This window comes from Acanthopagrus latus, chromosome 3 (genome assembly GCF_904848185.1).
Source record: "Acanthopagrus latus isolate v.2019 chromosome 3, fAcaLat1.1, whole genome shotgun sequence".
Lineage (NCBI taxonomy): Eukaryota > Metazoa > Chordata > Actinopteri > Spariformes > Sparidae > Acanthopagrus > Acanthopagrus latus.
Window position 1 is genome coordinate 16986131 of NC_051041.1, and position 15451 is coordinate 17001581.

The following is a 15451-nucleotide window of genomic DNA, read 5'->3' on the forward strand; positions in this document are numbered from 1 at the left end:
CTCTCGACTCTCTGACATTTAGTTCTTTCATTTCCAGACCACAAAATCATTCCACACAGAGCAGCTGACAGCTGACCGTTACTGAGAGCTCTGTAACTTAACCAATCTGTGTGACGCTGGCCGTTAAAAGCTCTCCGTCCGCCTGCTTTTTCTTTATCTCACAGCCTGAGGGACTGAAGCAGCAGCCAGCTGGTGGATTATAATGTAAAGACACAGTTTCTATCCCGCTCTCCACTATCCTTTTACAGTCTGCCGGCTCAGTTTCTCTGTGACGGAGTGAAACCCCCAGCCTCAGGGCAGCTCTGAGGACCAGACTCTCTGCCAGGTGGACCTCTTCTTCCTCCTGGTGTCACCTGGGAGGGGCCTGGCTGCGTGCAGGCTAAAGCTAGCTCCTCTTATTTCCCTGGCAAATGTTGTCACCACAACCAGTCACATTTCTCTCCTCCTCCTCCACCTTGATCTCGTCCACTCCTCTCCTCCCTCCTTCATCCCTCACTCCCTGCCTGCCTGTCACAAGTCCCACACATCCCGAGAGGATAAGATGCCATGGGGGCCACAGGAGGATCAGCTCTGTACGTCTGCTCACTTCTCTTCATCCTCACAGGTGAGTGTCGTCCGCGGGCTGCGTTGCTTGACTTGTCAGTGTTGTGTTGGTGCAGCTCCACAGTGACTGTGGTTGCTGTGTGCCTGGTTGTCAGGGTACAACTGAGCCTGAGCTGAGGAAGTTTGTTGTCTGAGGTGAGCTGTAACAAAATGTTCACTGTGAAATCTTTTGTCTGTGAAGAGTTCTGAAGCAGTCATGAAACCGGGTTTAAAATGAACACTGCATGTTTTACATTTAAAACAAGTTGAATGTGGCTTCTTAATGCTGTAATCGTGTCACATGACAAGTTGTTCAATACGTTAGCTTCACCTCTTCAGTCACAAAATGATCCTTTTAGAGTCGTCTTGGTTTGTTTTGCATGTCCTTTCCATAGTCATCATCGCTATCGGTGACTTCATGTGACAACATCAGATTTTCTACCACCGTCGGCTTATGGAGCAAGAAAAAATATCGACATATACTGTAAATATAATTTCATAAATTAAAAAGACTTTGTAATATAATTGTTATAAACTTCATTTACAGTTTCTAAAAAACCTAGTTACAAGTTGCTTCACAAAAATACAATAGCACACAATATTTAGGTGCAAAGAAGGCAAATCATAGAGAAATGAAACTAAATACAATGCAGTAAAATTAGGGAATTCAAGAGAAATATGACATTATCTAAACGCTGATCTGATAGTTGGGGAGAGTTTGGTTGTCATCGGATGTATTCAATAATACATCTTAAGCACTTTATTAAAGGGGATCTGTGTAGTTTTAGGAAGAAATGTTACTGTGCAATATTAATCCAGATACAGTGTTTGAGGCTAGACAGGTGGCAGGGTCCGCCACATGTAAACAAAGTAAAACAGTATAAACTGCGTCGACCTTTATTGTCAGTTTGTTCAGTCGCTGAAGATCTTTTTCTCTCCTGATTAAAACTTCTTCCCTGAAACTTCACACAAACATTCGTCTGTTTTAACTGAATATCAATGTAATGTGTGACAACATTGAAACCAGCTCCAGACAGTCAGTATGTGAGATGGATGTGGAGTTCATGTTGTCGACTGAGGGTGAATAAAGTCAGGAGGAAGAGGTCGGTGGAAAGGAGAAGTGACCTCGGCCACAGCTGTGTGACTCACTGATAACACACACGTACCAGCAGACCTCACATGGACGATACGTCTGACAGCAAGAAGTCCCTGAAACACCCTCCTGCCCTCCTGCCTGCTGTGGTGTTTGTATCATCAACCTGTCTTAAGGAGCGCTATTTGTCTTATCTGACAGTGGACAGGCGATGGTGGCGTCTGGACACGCACCACAAGCTTTTATTTGGTGTCCAAACAACTGTGTGTGTGTGTGTGTGTGAGGGTGATAAGAGGCAGGTGCTTGTGGCTCTCCACACATGGTTGTTTGTGTGTGTGTGTGTGTGTGTGTGTGTGCATGACCACTACGTGAAGATATCCTCTCACCACCGAGGCGATTGTCAGTTTAATCTCCTCCGTATCACCACAACAAGACGTGAGTTGTTTGGGGACAACAGTGGAGAAGCGGGCTCGGCACACTCCTCCTCACTCTGCCTCTCAGCTGGTGTAAACACAGGCACACTCCTGCTACTGACAACACACACACACACACACGCACACACACACACACTAGCCTGCAGGCTTGTAAGCATGTCAAAGTGGACGTCTGTGCTGCATTTATTATTTAGGACTTGACACCAGACAGACAGAGGATCTATTGTGCTGAGCGACATGAGCAGCAGTCAGCAGAGACCCGTCTGACACCAGCTGGACGTCCCCACGGAGGAAGTGTGGAGCGGTCAGAGGGGAGGGCGGAGGAGTGGGACACAGAGGGAGGGACAGATCGCTAAACTCATATTTCCTCTATTTTCATATGAAGGTTTTATTGTTTTACAAGTAACAGCCTTCAGATTAAATATTTTGCATTCTCTCTGAACGGAAAAAGAGACGACTCGGAGAGCTCAGAAGAGAGACAAAAGGACGCAAGTAAAAGAAAAGTGAGAGGCTGTAGTGAGTTTGTTTCACAGTAGCTCTGCCTACTCACAGGCTGCTGCTTCACTCCACCTGGCACCCAGACACAGGCCCACTCTCACTCTTAACTTCAAACTGTCAGAAACACGCAGCCAACCAAGTTTGAAGCGGTCAAAAAAATATGTGTGAAATGACACCGTCAGGTCAAATCTCTGATGTATTACTAATGACCCCTGAACTGAGGGATGTGAAGTAGATGAGGTGTGGAGGAGACAGAGCGGCGCATTTCAACTGAGCAGCATATGAGAGGAACTATTACTGTAAATTAATCCACACTCAAAGGGGCAGAATGTAAAAATATACATTTGATTATCAACAGAATGTTAATAAATAGCAGTTTGACATTATGTCTGTGTATTGGTGTATTGTATCTGCTAATGTTAGCATGCTAACAAGCTAGCCCACCACTCCCAGTCCAAAGCTCCTGGTCCACATGGTCCTCGAGCTCCCAGTCCATGCTGCTAGCTACAAGGCTAACCAAGCTAACTGGCTAATTGGAGCTACAGTTAGCAGCAGTTAGCAGCTACACTAATAGCATACTGTGCCCTGTTTGTTTTTGAGAAGGTATTTGAGAGGTGTATAATTCTCACATGTTGCACCTCGAGCTGCTGGAAACATCCACAGCTCCTCCGTCCTCGATGTTTTCAGTTGGTCACCAGGGAACAAACTGCCGTGGCAACCAGCCGGTGCGGTGACGGACAGCAGAGAACAAACAGATGAACAGTCTTCTAGTAACTTCAGACAGCTCAGGTGTTTGTTCTGGGACACGTCAGGATCAGACAGACAGGCCTCGTCCTTGTCTGACAACAATGACTCTCTGTAGTGAGCTGGGTCAATATTAACTCAGTGCAGTTTCAGGACCTGCACAGCGTGAAGACGAGGATACAGATTATGTGATTAGACCCTCAGAAGCTGGTGGAGACCAAAACAGAGCAAAAGGGGAGTGAATGTTGGAGCAACATGTGTGAGGTGGGCAGAAGAATGACTCCGGATGAATTTGTTTGCTAACACGTTAGCCATTTCAACATGAATCAGTGTTGAGTTCACAGCTTGTTGAGCCACCAGAGTCCAAACACAATAACTGCAAGTTTTAAAAGTCTGGAAGTGTTTTATCACCATCCTGAAGTTCTCCTGAAGATGTCAGCTTGTCTTTGCGCATTTTATTAGTATCCAGGACCACTGAAAGTGTAGGTGGGTCACTTTGCCTAAATGAGCTGCCAGCTCACACAAAAAGATTATTTAGTGTTGGTTTAATGAAAACACCGAAGACATTATCTTCAAGTGAGAGTTTCATGTCAGGGAGGTCGTTTAAATACTGTGAAGGCATCAGAACAAAGACAGACACACGGCCTGCATTCAGAAACTGGGCCCTCCAGAACTTCTGTGAGGTTGTGATGTCACAACGACACAGTCACCGCCTGGGAAAACACATGGGCGGTGCCTGCACAGGCGTGTGAGAACCAACCAATCACAGCAGACAAGGTTTTTCTGGGAGGGGGTCCCGAAAGAGAGAAATAGTGTGTTTTTTGAACATTAAAGCATTGAGCAAAACATGGGACCATTACAGATATGGAGTACTGGATATTGGTAATCAATCTTATCAAATGTATGAAAGCTGACGGGAGAAATCCTCCAGCGACTGTGAAGTAACTCTCTCACTCTCTTACCTTCCTTGTCCTCCTCCTCTCCTCCTGCCGTGTCAGAAGCCAGCTCTGAGTTCATCCACATCCCTTCATTAGTCCACCATGGTGTTGAAGGGAAGCCCCTGCTCCTGTCGGTTGAGACCCGCTTCCCGTTGGATGAGGTTGAGATCCAGGGAACGTGGTCCCTCACCAGGCCGAGCGGCTCCAGGTCCACGTTGGTGACGTTTACCAAAGCGGCCACGATCACCGACATGATGTACCGCAACCACCTCGTCTTTAGAGAACCCAATGTGTCTTTACAAATCCGGGAACTAACCCCGGACGACGAGGGGGATTACCACCTGAAGCTCAACATAGAGTTTCATAACAGGACAGGACGGGTCATCAAGGAGGAGAGAACAGTGCATGTAACAGTGGACGGTGAGTGTTTTCCTAACATGGTGACCAGTCTGATGTCGTCTCTGAAATCAGCCTTAAATCACTCAGACTGTCCTGTTTCCTCCTCAGTCCCTGTGTCCTCTCCCGTCATCGAGAAGAGCCCGACATCTGCAGTCGTTGAGGACAAGGCAAACGTAACCTGGCGCTGTTCTGTCGAGAATGGAACGAGAGTTGTGTTCCAGTGGCTGAGGGACAACATGGCACTCGCTCCCAGTGACAGATACCACTTCTCCCAAGACAACTCCACACTGTTCATCAGTCCTGTGAGAAAGGAGGACAAGGGAACCTATAGCTGCCTGGCCAGCAACCCTGTCAGCCGGGGTCGACCCAGCCGGGCTGTGGACCTCAACGTCTACTGTGAGTAGATCTGTTCTCCTCTTTCTTTATCTCCTCTTTCCCACCTCAGATCACAAGTCGAGTCTCTTCCCACTAGTTCATTGAAGTGTGGTTCATTTCCTGGGACGACAAATACGGCTTGATTTGATCTCTTTTATTCAAAGTAGATGAGAAACGACAACATAATGCCTGGCTCGTATTACGCGGTCTTGGATCAGATAACTTCCTGGGTTGCCTGGAAATCTAACATGGCAGAATAATGTGACCTTCATGTCCAAGCTGTTGTTTACCCCCAATGACCCGAGCACACGATGGTATCTAGTCGACAGTGCAGCCAAAACTCAGCTCCCGCTGTGATTCCTTTCACGTGTTATTCATTTGGCACACGTGGGCACCGGTTCTGGTCAGAACAGCCTGTGATGTTCAGATTCTCAGACATTTGGTTGAAGGATGTATTTGCCACAAAGATCCTCAGTTAATACCAATTCATACACTACGTTTAGTTCTGTGCTCTCTCTTTTTGCGCTGGTCTCCTGCAGGTGAGGCCGTATGTAAATATCCATGAGATCAGACTTCTTTCTGACGACCGACAACATGTGGCTGATGATATTTGCATGGGAGCAGACCTTTCTCACAGAGCTCCTCTGTTCTACCGTAACATGTGTAGATGCACTGATAAACCTGCCGGCTTTCATCTGAACCTACATATGATCTGTCTGTGAATCCATCTGAATGTGTTGGATGTCTACAAAACTTACATAAATGCATCGATAGAACCTCGGTGTAATGTGTCTGGGACTCTCCTCTTCTCCTCCCGTCACGTCAGTCGGTGGCTCAGACAGCAGCGTCATCATGTCTGTCTGCAGACATCAGGTGAACTTCAGTTTTACCTTCTGTTTCAGGCTGTCAGGCTTGTTCTCACAGAGCAACACATTTAAAAACACATCCACTATTTTGTGGTTATAATAAAATCTTTTGCTTTTCTTTATTCATTAATTTTGGCTTTATAGCACACATGAGCTGATCCACCTGAAACATGAAACATTTTGATTCATAAGAAAAGTTTCATGTCTTGTTATCAGTGGTGGAAGACTAATAAAAATCTGTGCTAAAGTATGAGTACAGTGGCATTAGTGAAATAAGTATTCCTACCTAACACTACTCAGAGTATTAGTTAGTTATTAGTTACAGTTATGATTTTAAAAGTAGATCATTTGGTGTGATGCATTACGTACGTATCAGCAAAATTACAGACTGGAAAAAATCCAAATAATGACTTAATTATAGTAATTTGAGCAGATGTAATCTGGTATGGTATATGGTATATGTTTACATTTTTATTGCTATGCTGTGAAAACACTGATGTCTGCTCTGGTTTAGGCACTAAAGCCACCAGGTGAGGGTCAGGAGAGGAAAGGACAGGATCATGTTTTGGCCCTTAAATACTGAGTTCTTGGCTGGAAAATGTCTGAATGTCTCACTAAAAATACCCGGTTCTGTTCCTGGAAAGACAGCTGCAACACGTCTCAACCGTCTGTGTGATTACCCAGTTTTGTCAGTTACAACAGGAAGTGAACGGCGGTTTAGCTCAGCACCCATCATCTGAGCTGTCACATCACCACCAACCCTCCTCCTGATGAGAGTGTGTGGTTATACATAATCTGAACATCATATGATACAGGAATTATCCTGCTGGACTGTGAACTGAACCACTGACCCTGGAGTCTTTTAGCTGATGCATCTAGATTTAAAAAAGTAACTTCTCTGTATAATGAGCAGCAAACCGTCACGCTTCCTTGCAGATGGCCCTTACAACCTGGAGGTGAACTCAGGCCAGGGCCTGCGGACAGGAGAAGTGTTCACCATCAACCCTGGAGAGCTGGTCTTCTTCGAATGCCAGGCGGATTCCAACCCTCCCAACAGCTACGTCTGGATCTCCAAGAGCCGCAACGTCACCCAAGTCATCACTGAGGGCCCGCGGCTGGAGGTGCGCTCCTACAGACTGGCTCAGGCCGAAGAGTACCTGTGTCGCGCCTTCAACAACGTCACGCAGAAGCAGGACGAGGCCCAGTTCACTCTGGTGGTGGCCAGCTTAGGAACAGGTGGGTAGAGGGTGGAACGTGACAGGAGGGGGAGAGCGTGGGTAGATTTTGGGAATCCTCTGAGATAAACACTCTGTAAACAGAGTGGTGCCAGCACAGAACAGGTTTATGAGCTGCGAGAGATATATCTTCACTATGGCAGCTTTGGGAACATGTGAGTGGGCAGAACAGGGCGGTTGAAGGAGGGAGTATACGACAGGTGAAAAGTGAAACCAGGTTATGGATATAATATGATAATATACATGTCATTATGTTTTATCTCTGTTGCTAGGCTTCAGCGCCTGCAGCCTGTATTAAGGTTCAGTGACTGGGAAAGTAAACAGTGGATAACGGCTGTTGTGTGTGTTGACTAAGTTTTATTGCATGTGGAGTTTCTGTGTGCTGAATGCAGCGTTGATATGTTGTCCTGGTGATACTGAGAGAGACTCGCTGATGCTTCTGCTGATACTGTTTAATGAGTCAACACAAGTCATGGCAGCATCCATTTTATTGACATCGAAACCTCTTGATGACCGACCTCTCATCAAGGCTAGCTGCTGCACTCACACACACCAGGGCTTTAAGCTAAATGCCAACATGAGGAGGCTGGAATTCACTGGTATTCACCCTCAGTCTGAACAGCTGTGTCACCTCTGCAGGTGTCACCTCTGTGCTGGGGGCGGGGCTGAGGGCGGTGACTGTATAGTTGTGACATCACAAGCTTACGGCGGTCCAGACGGCTCGTTTGAAGTCATAGTTTCAAGATACAGGCTGTGTGCACAGTATTAATTAGCATGCAGTCTGACTTTATGATAATTAAAGACATGAAATCTCACTTTCTCCAGTACGTGGACCTTTAAGGTATTTGGTCAGGACACATAGCATCTACGATTTGTCAGATTAAGTCATCACCAAAGTTGACATGATGTATTCTCTGTGGTAGAGATCCAGTATTACATCTGTCAGTTTCAAAGTCATTAGGATGAATCCTCTGGGGACAATGACAGTCTGTACTCAGTGGATCACACTAGAGGACCAACAACCGTTAACATGAGCGTGTTTGTTGACAGGGAAGGAGAAGCACACCCAGGAGGGCAGCTCTCTGTCCCCTCTGGCCGCCATTACTGTCTCTTCTTTGTTCATCATCGGCTGCATGCTGCTGGTCTTCATCAGGAGAACCTGCCATCCTAAGAGAGGTTAGCTAATGATTAATCTTAGCCCTCACAGTCTGTCCTGCGACCTGTTTATCAGCTTCCATGTTTGAAACCCAGGTGTGTGATTGGTACACTGTGTAGATAACATGTCACTACACTGTTGCAGTTAGTCATATATGTAAATAACCTGCAAATGTCAGTCACACAGAATAACCAGGGCAACGTGATGACAGCATGTGAATAAGTTAAGAGAAGGTAATATTTAAATATGTGTAATTTCTAATCTCACAGTGATTATTAACCTGTATTTCTCTCTCTCTCTGTTATCAACAGTGCTTATGAGCATTTACAACAGGTAAGAGCCTTTTATATGAAATCAATACTGTCATTAACTTTACTGTAGAATTATTGTGTGTCTAATACTGCAACTAACAGCTTTAATGGTCTGTTTTTGGGCAGACCGCTGACAGAGCAGAAACGACCACATCGTTCAGGTAAGTTAACACTGCAGCCATCAAGGACACACACACACACTCACACACACACACACACTCTAAAAAGCAGGTCTTGTGGTTCTGGCTGCTCCTGTTCATTTTATTCAACATAAAGTTTGACACAGAATTCATGTTTATAACCTAAATGTTGCACCAACAGGTCACGAGGATGCAACAGAAGACTTCGGCATCTATGAGTTTATCTCCATACCTGGGAAAATGGAGTCTGCACAGGTACTGTTGTGTTGTACAGGCACCATATTCACACGGCGGCCATCTTCCTCTGACATCACGCTCTAAATGTACTCTCTGTCCTGTAAACATGTAATGTGACAGATTGTGATCACTGAACCACCCAACTGAACTGAAACGCTGATGGTTAATGTAAAGTTGAGGGGAAATCTGGTCACATTAACTTAATTAGGTAAAATGACATATTTGATCACCCATTAGCTAACATTAGCATTCAACCACTTCCAAGCTAACATGACTGATTACATTCAGTGCTTCTCACTGTCAGACTTAGATAAATGTGTACAAGATATGTGTTGTTATTTCAAAGTCAGATTTACGACTCTCATCTTGTTATCTTTCTCTGATCGATCAAAGGCGACTCTTTAGCTAACACATTCAGCCCCCTCCTAGCTAACATGTAGTATCATACTACAGGTACAATACGGTAGGAACGGGCAGAATTCACTCTGAAAGAACAACGCAGATATTGTACAAACAGTGATGGTAGAAAGGATTCTCACTGTCCATCATCTTTTCAGTTGCTGATCAATCATAAAATGGCCGTCGTGTGAATATTTACTATGATAACTCAGAATGATTTGAAGATACTGTTGAACAGTTGAGTGTTTATCTAAGTTTCCTCTGCGACCGTCCTGCAGGCATCGTGCAGGTCTCTGGCTCGCCTGGAGTCGGTTCAGGACATGCACACCACCATCTACGATGTGATCAGACACGTCCCTGAAACTCCGACTCACAGTTTGCTGCAGTGACCTCCGGTCGGACAGTTGCCATAAAACTTACAGCCATTCCACTTGAAGACTCTTGTGTAGCTTTATTCTCTCTGAGCCGCGACTCGCTGGCTCTGGTTGCACGTTTTTTTTTGCACAGGGGATGAAGGAGGTTTGTGTGAGCACACAGGCTGATCATGCACTGTTGATGTCCACAGTTTGGGACACATGTTAAATGTCTTGCTGATGTTATTGTGAGATGAAAGTGTATGTGTGGTTTGGATTATTATTTTTTTATGTGAAAGTAAAACTGAGGTTGAGTCTGTTTTTCCTGTTTTGGTCCAACTAATCACAGCGATCACATGAAACCATGCGAGTTAGTAGTTTTATAAGGAACCTACAAGGCGCCCTCATTCTCATTAAGAGCTGCAATGATTGATAAATTAGTTGTCAACTGTCAGTGATTAAACTGAGTTCCTTCAGAAAATTAAATGTCAAAATGATTTGAATCTAAAATGTGAACAGCGGATTAATTCATCAAGAAAATAAGCCATAGATTAATCAACCTTTGGAAATAACCATCAGCTGCAGCCACACCTGGATTACTATTCAAAACATGTTGAATTTAAAATTCTGGGGGTTTATTTGCTGTTTGATTGATATCTAACATTCCCACCCAGGAGAGTCTGTGTTGTATGAAAACAAGTGTTATACTGAATGCATTTTCTTGAATGAATTGTATATATATAACTGTAAATATTGTACATGGATGATACTGCAGATTGTTTATACTTTTTTGTTGTTTTGCTTAAATATATTTATTCCTGTAGACGCACCTGTCCCCTCAAATGTAGCATTTCTTCTGCTCAACATGGATAAAGTGAAATGCTGAAACAAGGAAAATGATTCATAATTTATTGTACAGTTTGCATTCACATGTTTGTTTTGTATTTTATTAAAGATATATCTGTTTACTATTCTGGGTCATTTATCAAGACAAGGACTGCGTTCACTCTGCCTTTTCTTTCTCTATGTCTTTTCCTTGGAATGGTAACAGCAGCCTGGGCTTGAAATGAGCTCTCTATTAATCACAGGTTCTGTAAAAGTGAAAAGCTGAAGCCAGCAAAGATGTCAGTTGTTCTGCTGCTTCACAGCCAGTCTTTGTCTGATGCCTTGGCTGCGATCTCTCTTCTCACAAAGTGTCTGAGTTGGACTCGTCGTCTTGAGATCTCCTCAGAGTGCTTGTTTGTCCCGGCTTTGTTGTGGTGTTGGTATGCCGTGTACCTGGCGTGGTGCGGAGACGGGCAGCAACAGACGGATGGTTCAGCATGAGGCAGCGTGTCCTCCACCTGCTCCTGCTGACACCTTGTCACGAGCAGATACAAATGTGTGTGTGCTTGCTTCTCTGTGTGTGTGTGTGTGTGAGAGAGGAGGAGGGAGAAGAAAACAGCACAGAGAGAATCACACAAGTATGCTTTGTCTCCAAAATAGAGGTCAAAATGTATTTGCAGTGAACACAGATTCATTAGACTTGTGTTATTGTGTTCTCCAACCCTGAAGGAAGCAGCAGTCTGCTTTCTGCTGTGAGTCAGTCAGCATTCAAACACGGAGCCGTCCTCATCGTCACGCCTGTGCTGACCACGTCCAGTCAGGAGAAGAGTTCATCTAATATAAAAGTTCACAATGTAAATATTTGAAATCATTTGGCACTTGTTTCCATTGAAAACTACAGACTATACTGTGGTGGAAGTGTTACTTTACAATATTGCTGATGTATGACATAAAAAAATAATCATTCCACTCATACATGGTTTTAAATGATGATCTGAACCTTATAAGAAGCTCATCACGATGCTCCCCTGCATAACAACAAGCAGTTTATTGAATCCACCTCTAATTATAGCGTCTGAACTGACCAGCTCAGTGTGCTGTGTCTTTGTGGTGGCACCTCCGGGTAGGGGTTGCCATCTGTTCCGTCTCAGTGTATGCTTTAAGGGAGGCGCCGCACTGTGGATGACTGCCTAACAAACAACAGCAGAGCAACTTCACCGAAGGAGATCGACCTCACCTTCATTTGACTGGGAAATAGCCCGAGGCATCATTAACCAGGAACTAGGGCTCACAGCGCCTGCTGTCTGGTCCACGCTGCGTGCCTTTAACCAAGGGTTGCTCCAAATAACACCCGAGGGGGCAGTTACATGGCAGGCTGAATGGGTCTGCATGCACCGGTTTTGTGAACAGTTTACGATGCAGAGCCAGGTCTGATTGCTTGGCAGAGATGGAGCTACATGGCACCGAGTCATGAGTGGCACGACGTGATGACATGATCACTCCCGCTCACAAAAAGAAGCACAGGATGGTAAATAATGAGGCCACACAAACGATTCCACACAGCTGTAGGACCTGTTTCACACCAGGTTATATGTACTTAATAACAGTATGTAAACAAAAATATCATACATGCTATAAATACACAGTAAGATGCAGACAATGGAAGAAGCAGGCTGCTCTGTGGTTAACTAGGCCCCTGTCAGTGTTATACTATTACATAGACTACATTACATTATATCATTGAATCAAAATGTAAGGAACATTTCAGTGCTGTAGGAATATACTTTATATACTATTTAAAGGAGCAATATCTAAGAATTTTAGTTCCAAAATTAAAAAAAAATCTAAAATAACAACAGAATGTTGTAGAGGTATCAACTGAAGTTATATATATATATATATATATATATATATATATATATATATATATATATATATATATATATATATATATATATATATATATATATAAAATTATAAATAAATAAAACCCGTGCCAACTCTCCAGGTAGCTGCATGGCTAACTGAGCTATCAAGCTAACAGGCGCTACAACCATAAACAGAATACAGTTAGCAGCAGTCAGCTACTCTCCTGACATGTTGCAGCTTTTTGTTTAAAGTGTGAGTTCAACAGATGACAAATTCTTCCACCTTCCACCTTTAACTTATAATAATGCATCACGTTTTCTAAGATGGTCAAATCTTTTCAACACAAATTATGTACAGCTCTGTAATGAAATAAGTCAAGTTAATTCTACTATAACTATCGGTAATCATGGACCTTTCTCACAGCAGGACACTTGTTGCTAATAATATTGATTATCCATTCTATTCAAGTGTAAGCCATGACAGCACGCCAGGCCAGTGTGCACCATATCAGGACCCTGACGTCACAGCAGCAAATCTTCAGATTAGTTACACCTGTGATCTGGAACAATAGAATAACAGTTCTCAGGGAGGTAAAATAACCGGTTTTACTCTCTGTGATGTGATGGTGAATTACCACCATCTAGTGGTGTGAGACAGAAATACACGTTACACAATGTGAATGCTTTTCAAAATTAATATATTTTCTAATTCAAAACAAACTGTATGTTTTTAAATGTAATCTAATCATATTATTTCCAGTTTTTACACCTGTCACAACAACAAACACGCCAGCCTTTGATTAGAACCGCATTTCCCAGGATGCTTTGCACTCTTCCGGTTCTCGCCGTGCCAGTCACGTGACGGTTAACTATGGCTTCCTTCTCGTAGTGATGGAGGCGCACCGTTGACAACAAACACAACTGTAACTTCGCCCAGTCGTCGGTCTGCTGACCCGAGTCGGACTCAGGATGCAGAAGATCAAGTCTCTGATGGCCCGGCAGGTGAGCACGGCAGGCCGGCGGAGACTGAGCTGCGGGGCCGGTGTCCCTGACAGCTGCTGGTAGCTAGCCTGCTAAGCTAACTGGCTAATTTGACAGCTCATCGTGTTGGCTCGTTAAAGGACACATTCAGCCCGAGTAACGGCAGCTTTTATAAGACTGTATCACAGTAACGAATGGCAGACAGTCCAGGTGTAGTCCAGATGTAGTCCAGGTGTAGTACAGGTGTAACACAGCTGTAACACAGGTGTAGGGCAGGTTCACCTCTGTACTGACTGTCAGAGTTCAGCACCAGACCAGCACAACAACAGAAACCACACAGAGAGAACTGGGCGGTTAGGGAAGTTCTCAGCGTGCTCTGCAGTAATGTTAGACCCACCAATGGACACGACACAACATATCGCTCTCACACATCTGCCCGTCGCTTCTTCTTTTTACTGTGAGCTGAGGCGAGCTGTGGGTCTGACGCTCAGTCTTATTCTGACAGGGTCTGAAGAGCCCGCAGGAGAGCATGGCAGACCTGAGTCCAGTGGAGAACCTGAGGATCCCGAGCAAGGTAACCTGTGACTGTGGCTGATGTCACATATTCCACAGAATCACCCTCTCTGTGATGATGGTCGGCTAACCTTCACTACAGTTCATTTAATTTCATTGAGTTTTATCTTGTGGTGCTGCTGTCTGAGGAGGTGAATGCTTCCTGTAACAGCTTTGAGTGACAGCTTTTCATTTATTCCTCTTACAACAAAGGGAAAGTCATCAAAGTCTGCACCTGTGTGCGTGTGTGTGTGTGTGTACTCTTCTCGTGTGTGAAGTTTTGGGGCGTGAATAAGACTCGAAGAAGTGAAGTTCAGTCACATTGAGTCACAGGTTTGTCAGTCGTGGTGCTGGTTGAATGATTAAAGGCAGTTTGAATCAGACCCAGTCTGCACTGTATTACATTTTGAACCTCTTCCTGTAAATGACTGTAGTTAAATCACACCAACCGGCTGTTCTACGCTGTAGTGACTAAATTATAACAACTGAAGTCTCCCATTCATTTCACTTAAGGGTCTCTCTTTACTCCAGCAGTGTGAGTTTCCGTCTGCTCTCTCAGTGTTTTAGCATTTTGGCATGGCAGCGTTTGAAAATGCAATCCGTCAAACTCGATCACAGGAAGCATTTATCATCATCTGCTTGTACAAGTTCAATTTGTCAGGAGCGGACGGGTGAAGTCGCAGCGTGGCACTTCATCATGTGAAGCCACTTACTTGCTTAAGCCTCAGTGCGCTGCTAGTTGCCACCTTTGCTTTGACTTTGCCTTGTCGTCATGACCTTCCATTAAGGGAGCTGACTACAATTTGGAGGGTGACCAACTCTATTTCTCGGCAGTGCTTGGTGATATCAGCCAGGTCGATTCGACCAGACGTTTAATTTCTCTTCCTCGGACGACTTGGCTTTTAACGGCTGATGTTGTTGGGATTGTCGCCCTTGTTCGGCCTTCATGGGAGAGGATTCTCTTCCTGGTGTGGCTGGTGCCCAGGTTGAAAAACAAAATATAAGACTAAAAGGAAGTGACTTTCTGTCAGCTCATCCCCGAGGGTTTGCGAAAGCAGACAGAATTTTGAAAAATATCTTTTGATCTGTTTATTTCATGTCCTGTCGTTGTGAGAGAAGATAAAGATGGAGCCGTGTCTGATAAACACAGGCCGTCTCTTTTGAAATGCTCTAACACAACAAGTATAATGTTGTCAGATATGACTTGTGCTTTTGGTTATTGTCACACTGAAATGCAAACATGGACTCATGATTGACAACAAACATCTTATTTAATAATCTAATGATCTGAGATCATTGTAACATATTTTCTCAATACTTTACTTTTCACACTTCTGTTGTCAGACCTGTTATTGCAGAAACCAGGCCGATGACACGGGTCAGATCAGATAAGCAGCCGGGTGTAATTAGAGCCTGAACGAAAGCAGAGGAAGTGTTTCTAGAAAGATTCTTTTCACAGGATGAA

The 15451-nt window shown here is 44.3% G+C and overlaps 2 protein-coding genes across 9 annotated transcripts in view; both read left to right on the top strand.

Annotated features, from left to right (window-relative positions):
* Nucleotides 1-214: 214 nt before the first annotated feature.
* hepacam2 (HEPACAM family member 2) lies at nucleotides 215-10728 on the top strand. 4 transcript variants are annotated; one of them, XM_037094154.1, is made up of 9 exons: nucleotides 215-604; nucleotides 4353-4709; nucleotides 4797-5084; nucleotides 6866-7165; nucleotides 8215-8340; nucleotides 8632-8653; nucleotides 8758-8792; nucleotides 8953-9026; nucleotides 9686-10728. In XM_037094154.1, the coding sequence occupies exons 1-9, from the start codon at nucleotides 547-549 to the stop codon at nucleotides 9794-9796; spliced, it is 1371 nt and encodes a 456-aa protein (XP_036950049.1). In that variant the 5' UTR covers nucleotides 215-546; the 3' UTR covers nucleotides 9797-10728. The 4 variants fall into 4 exon arrangements, with proteins under 4 accessions (XP_036950049.1, XP_036950048.1, XP_036950050.1 ...); XM_037094153.1 differs by having other exon boundaries at nucleotides 220-604; nucleotides 4350-4709; XM_037094155.1 differs by lacking the exon at nucleotides 215-604 and adding an exon at nucleotides 2680-3615 and having other exon boundaries at nucleotides 4350-4709.
* A 2548-nt stretch (nucleotides 10729-13276) lies between these two features.
* Nucleotides 13277-15451, top strand: part of vps50 (VPS50 EARP/GARPII complex subunit) — a 98951-nt gene continuing 96776 nt past the window's right edge. For 3 of the 5 annotated variants that reach the window (XM_037092796.1, XM_037092795.1, XM_037092794.1), the window contains exons 1-2: nucleotides 13277-13455; nucleotides 13940-14008. In XM_037092796.1, coding sequence (XP_036948691.1) covers nucleotides 13423-13455; nucleotides 13940-14008 — 102 coding nt within the window. In that variant the 5' untranslated portion in view covers nucleotides 13277-13422. The remainder of the gene's footprint in view (nucleotides 13456-13939; nucleotides 14009-15451) is intronic. The other 2 variants (XM_037092797.1, XM_037092793.1) reach the window with 2 other exon arrangements.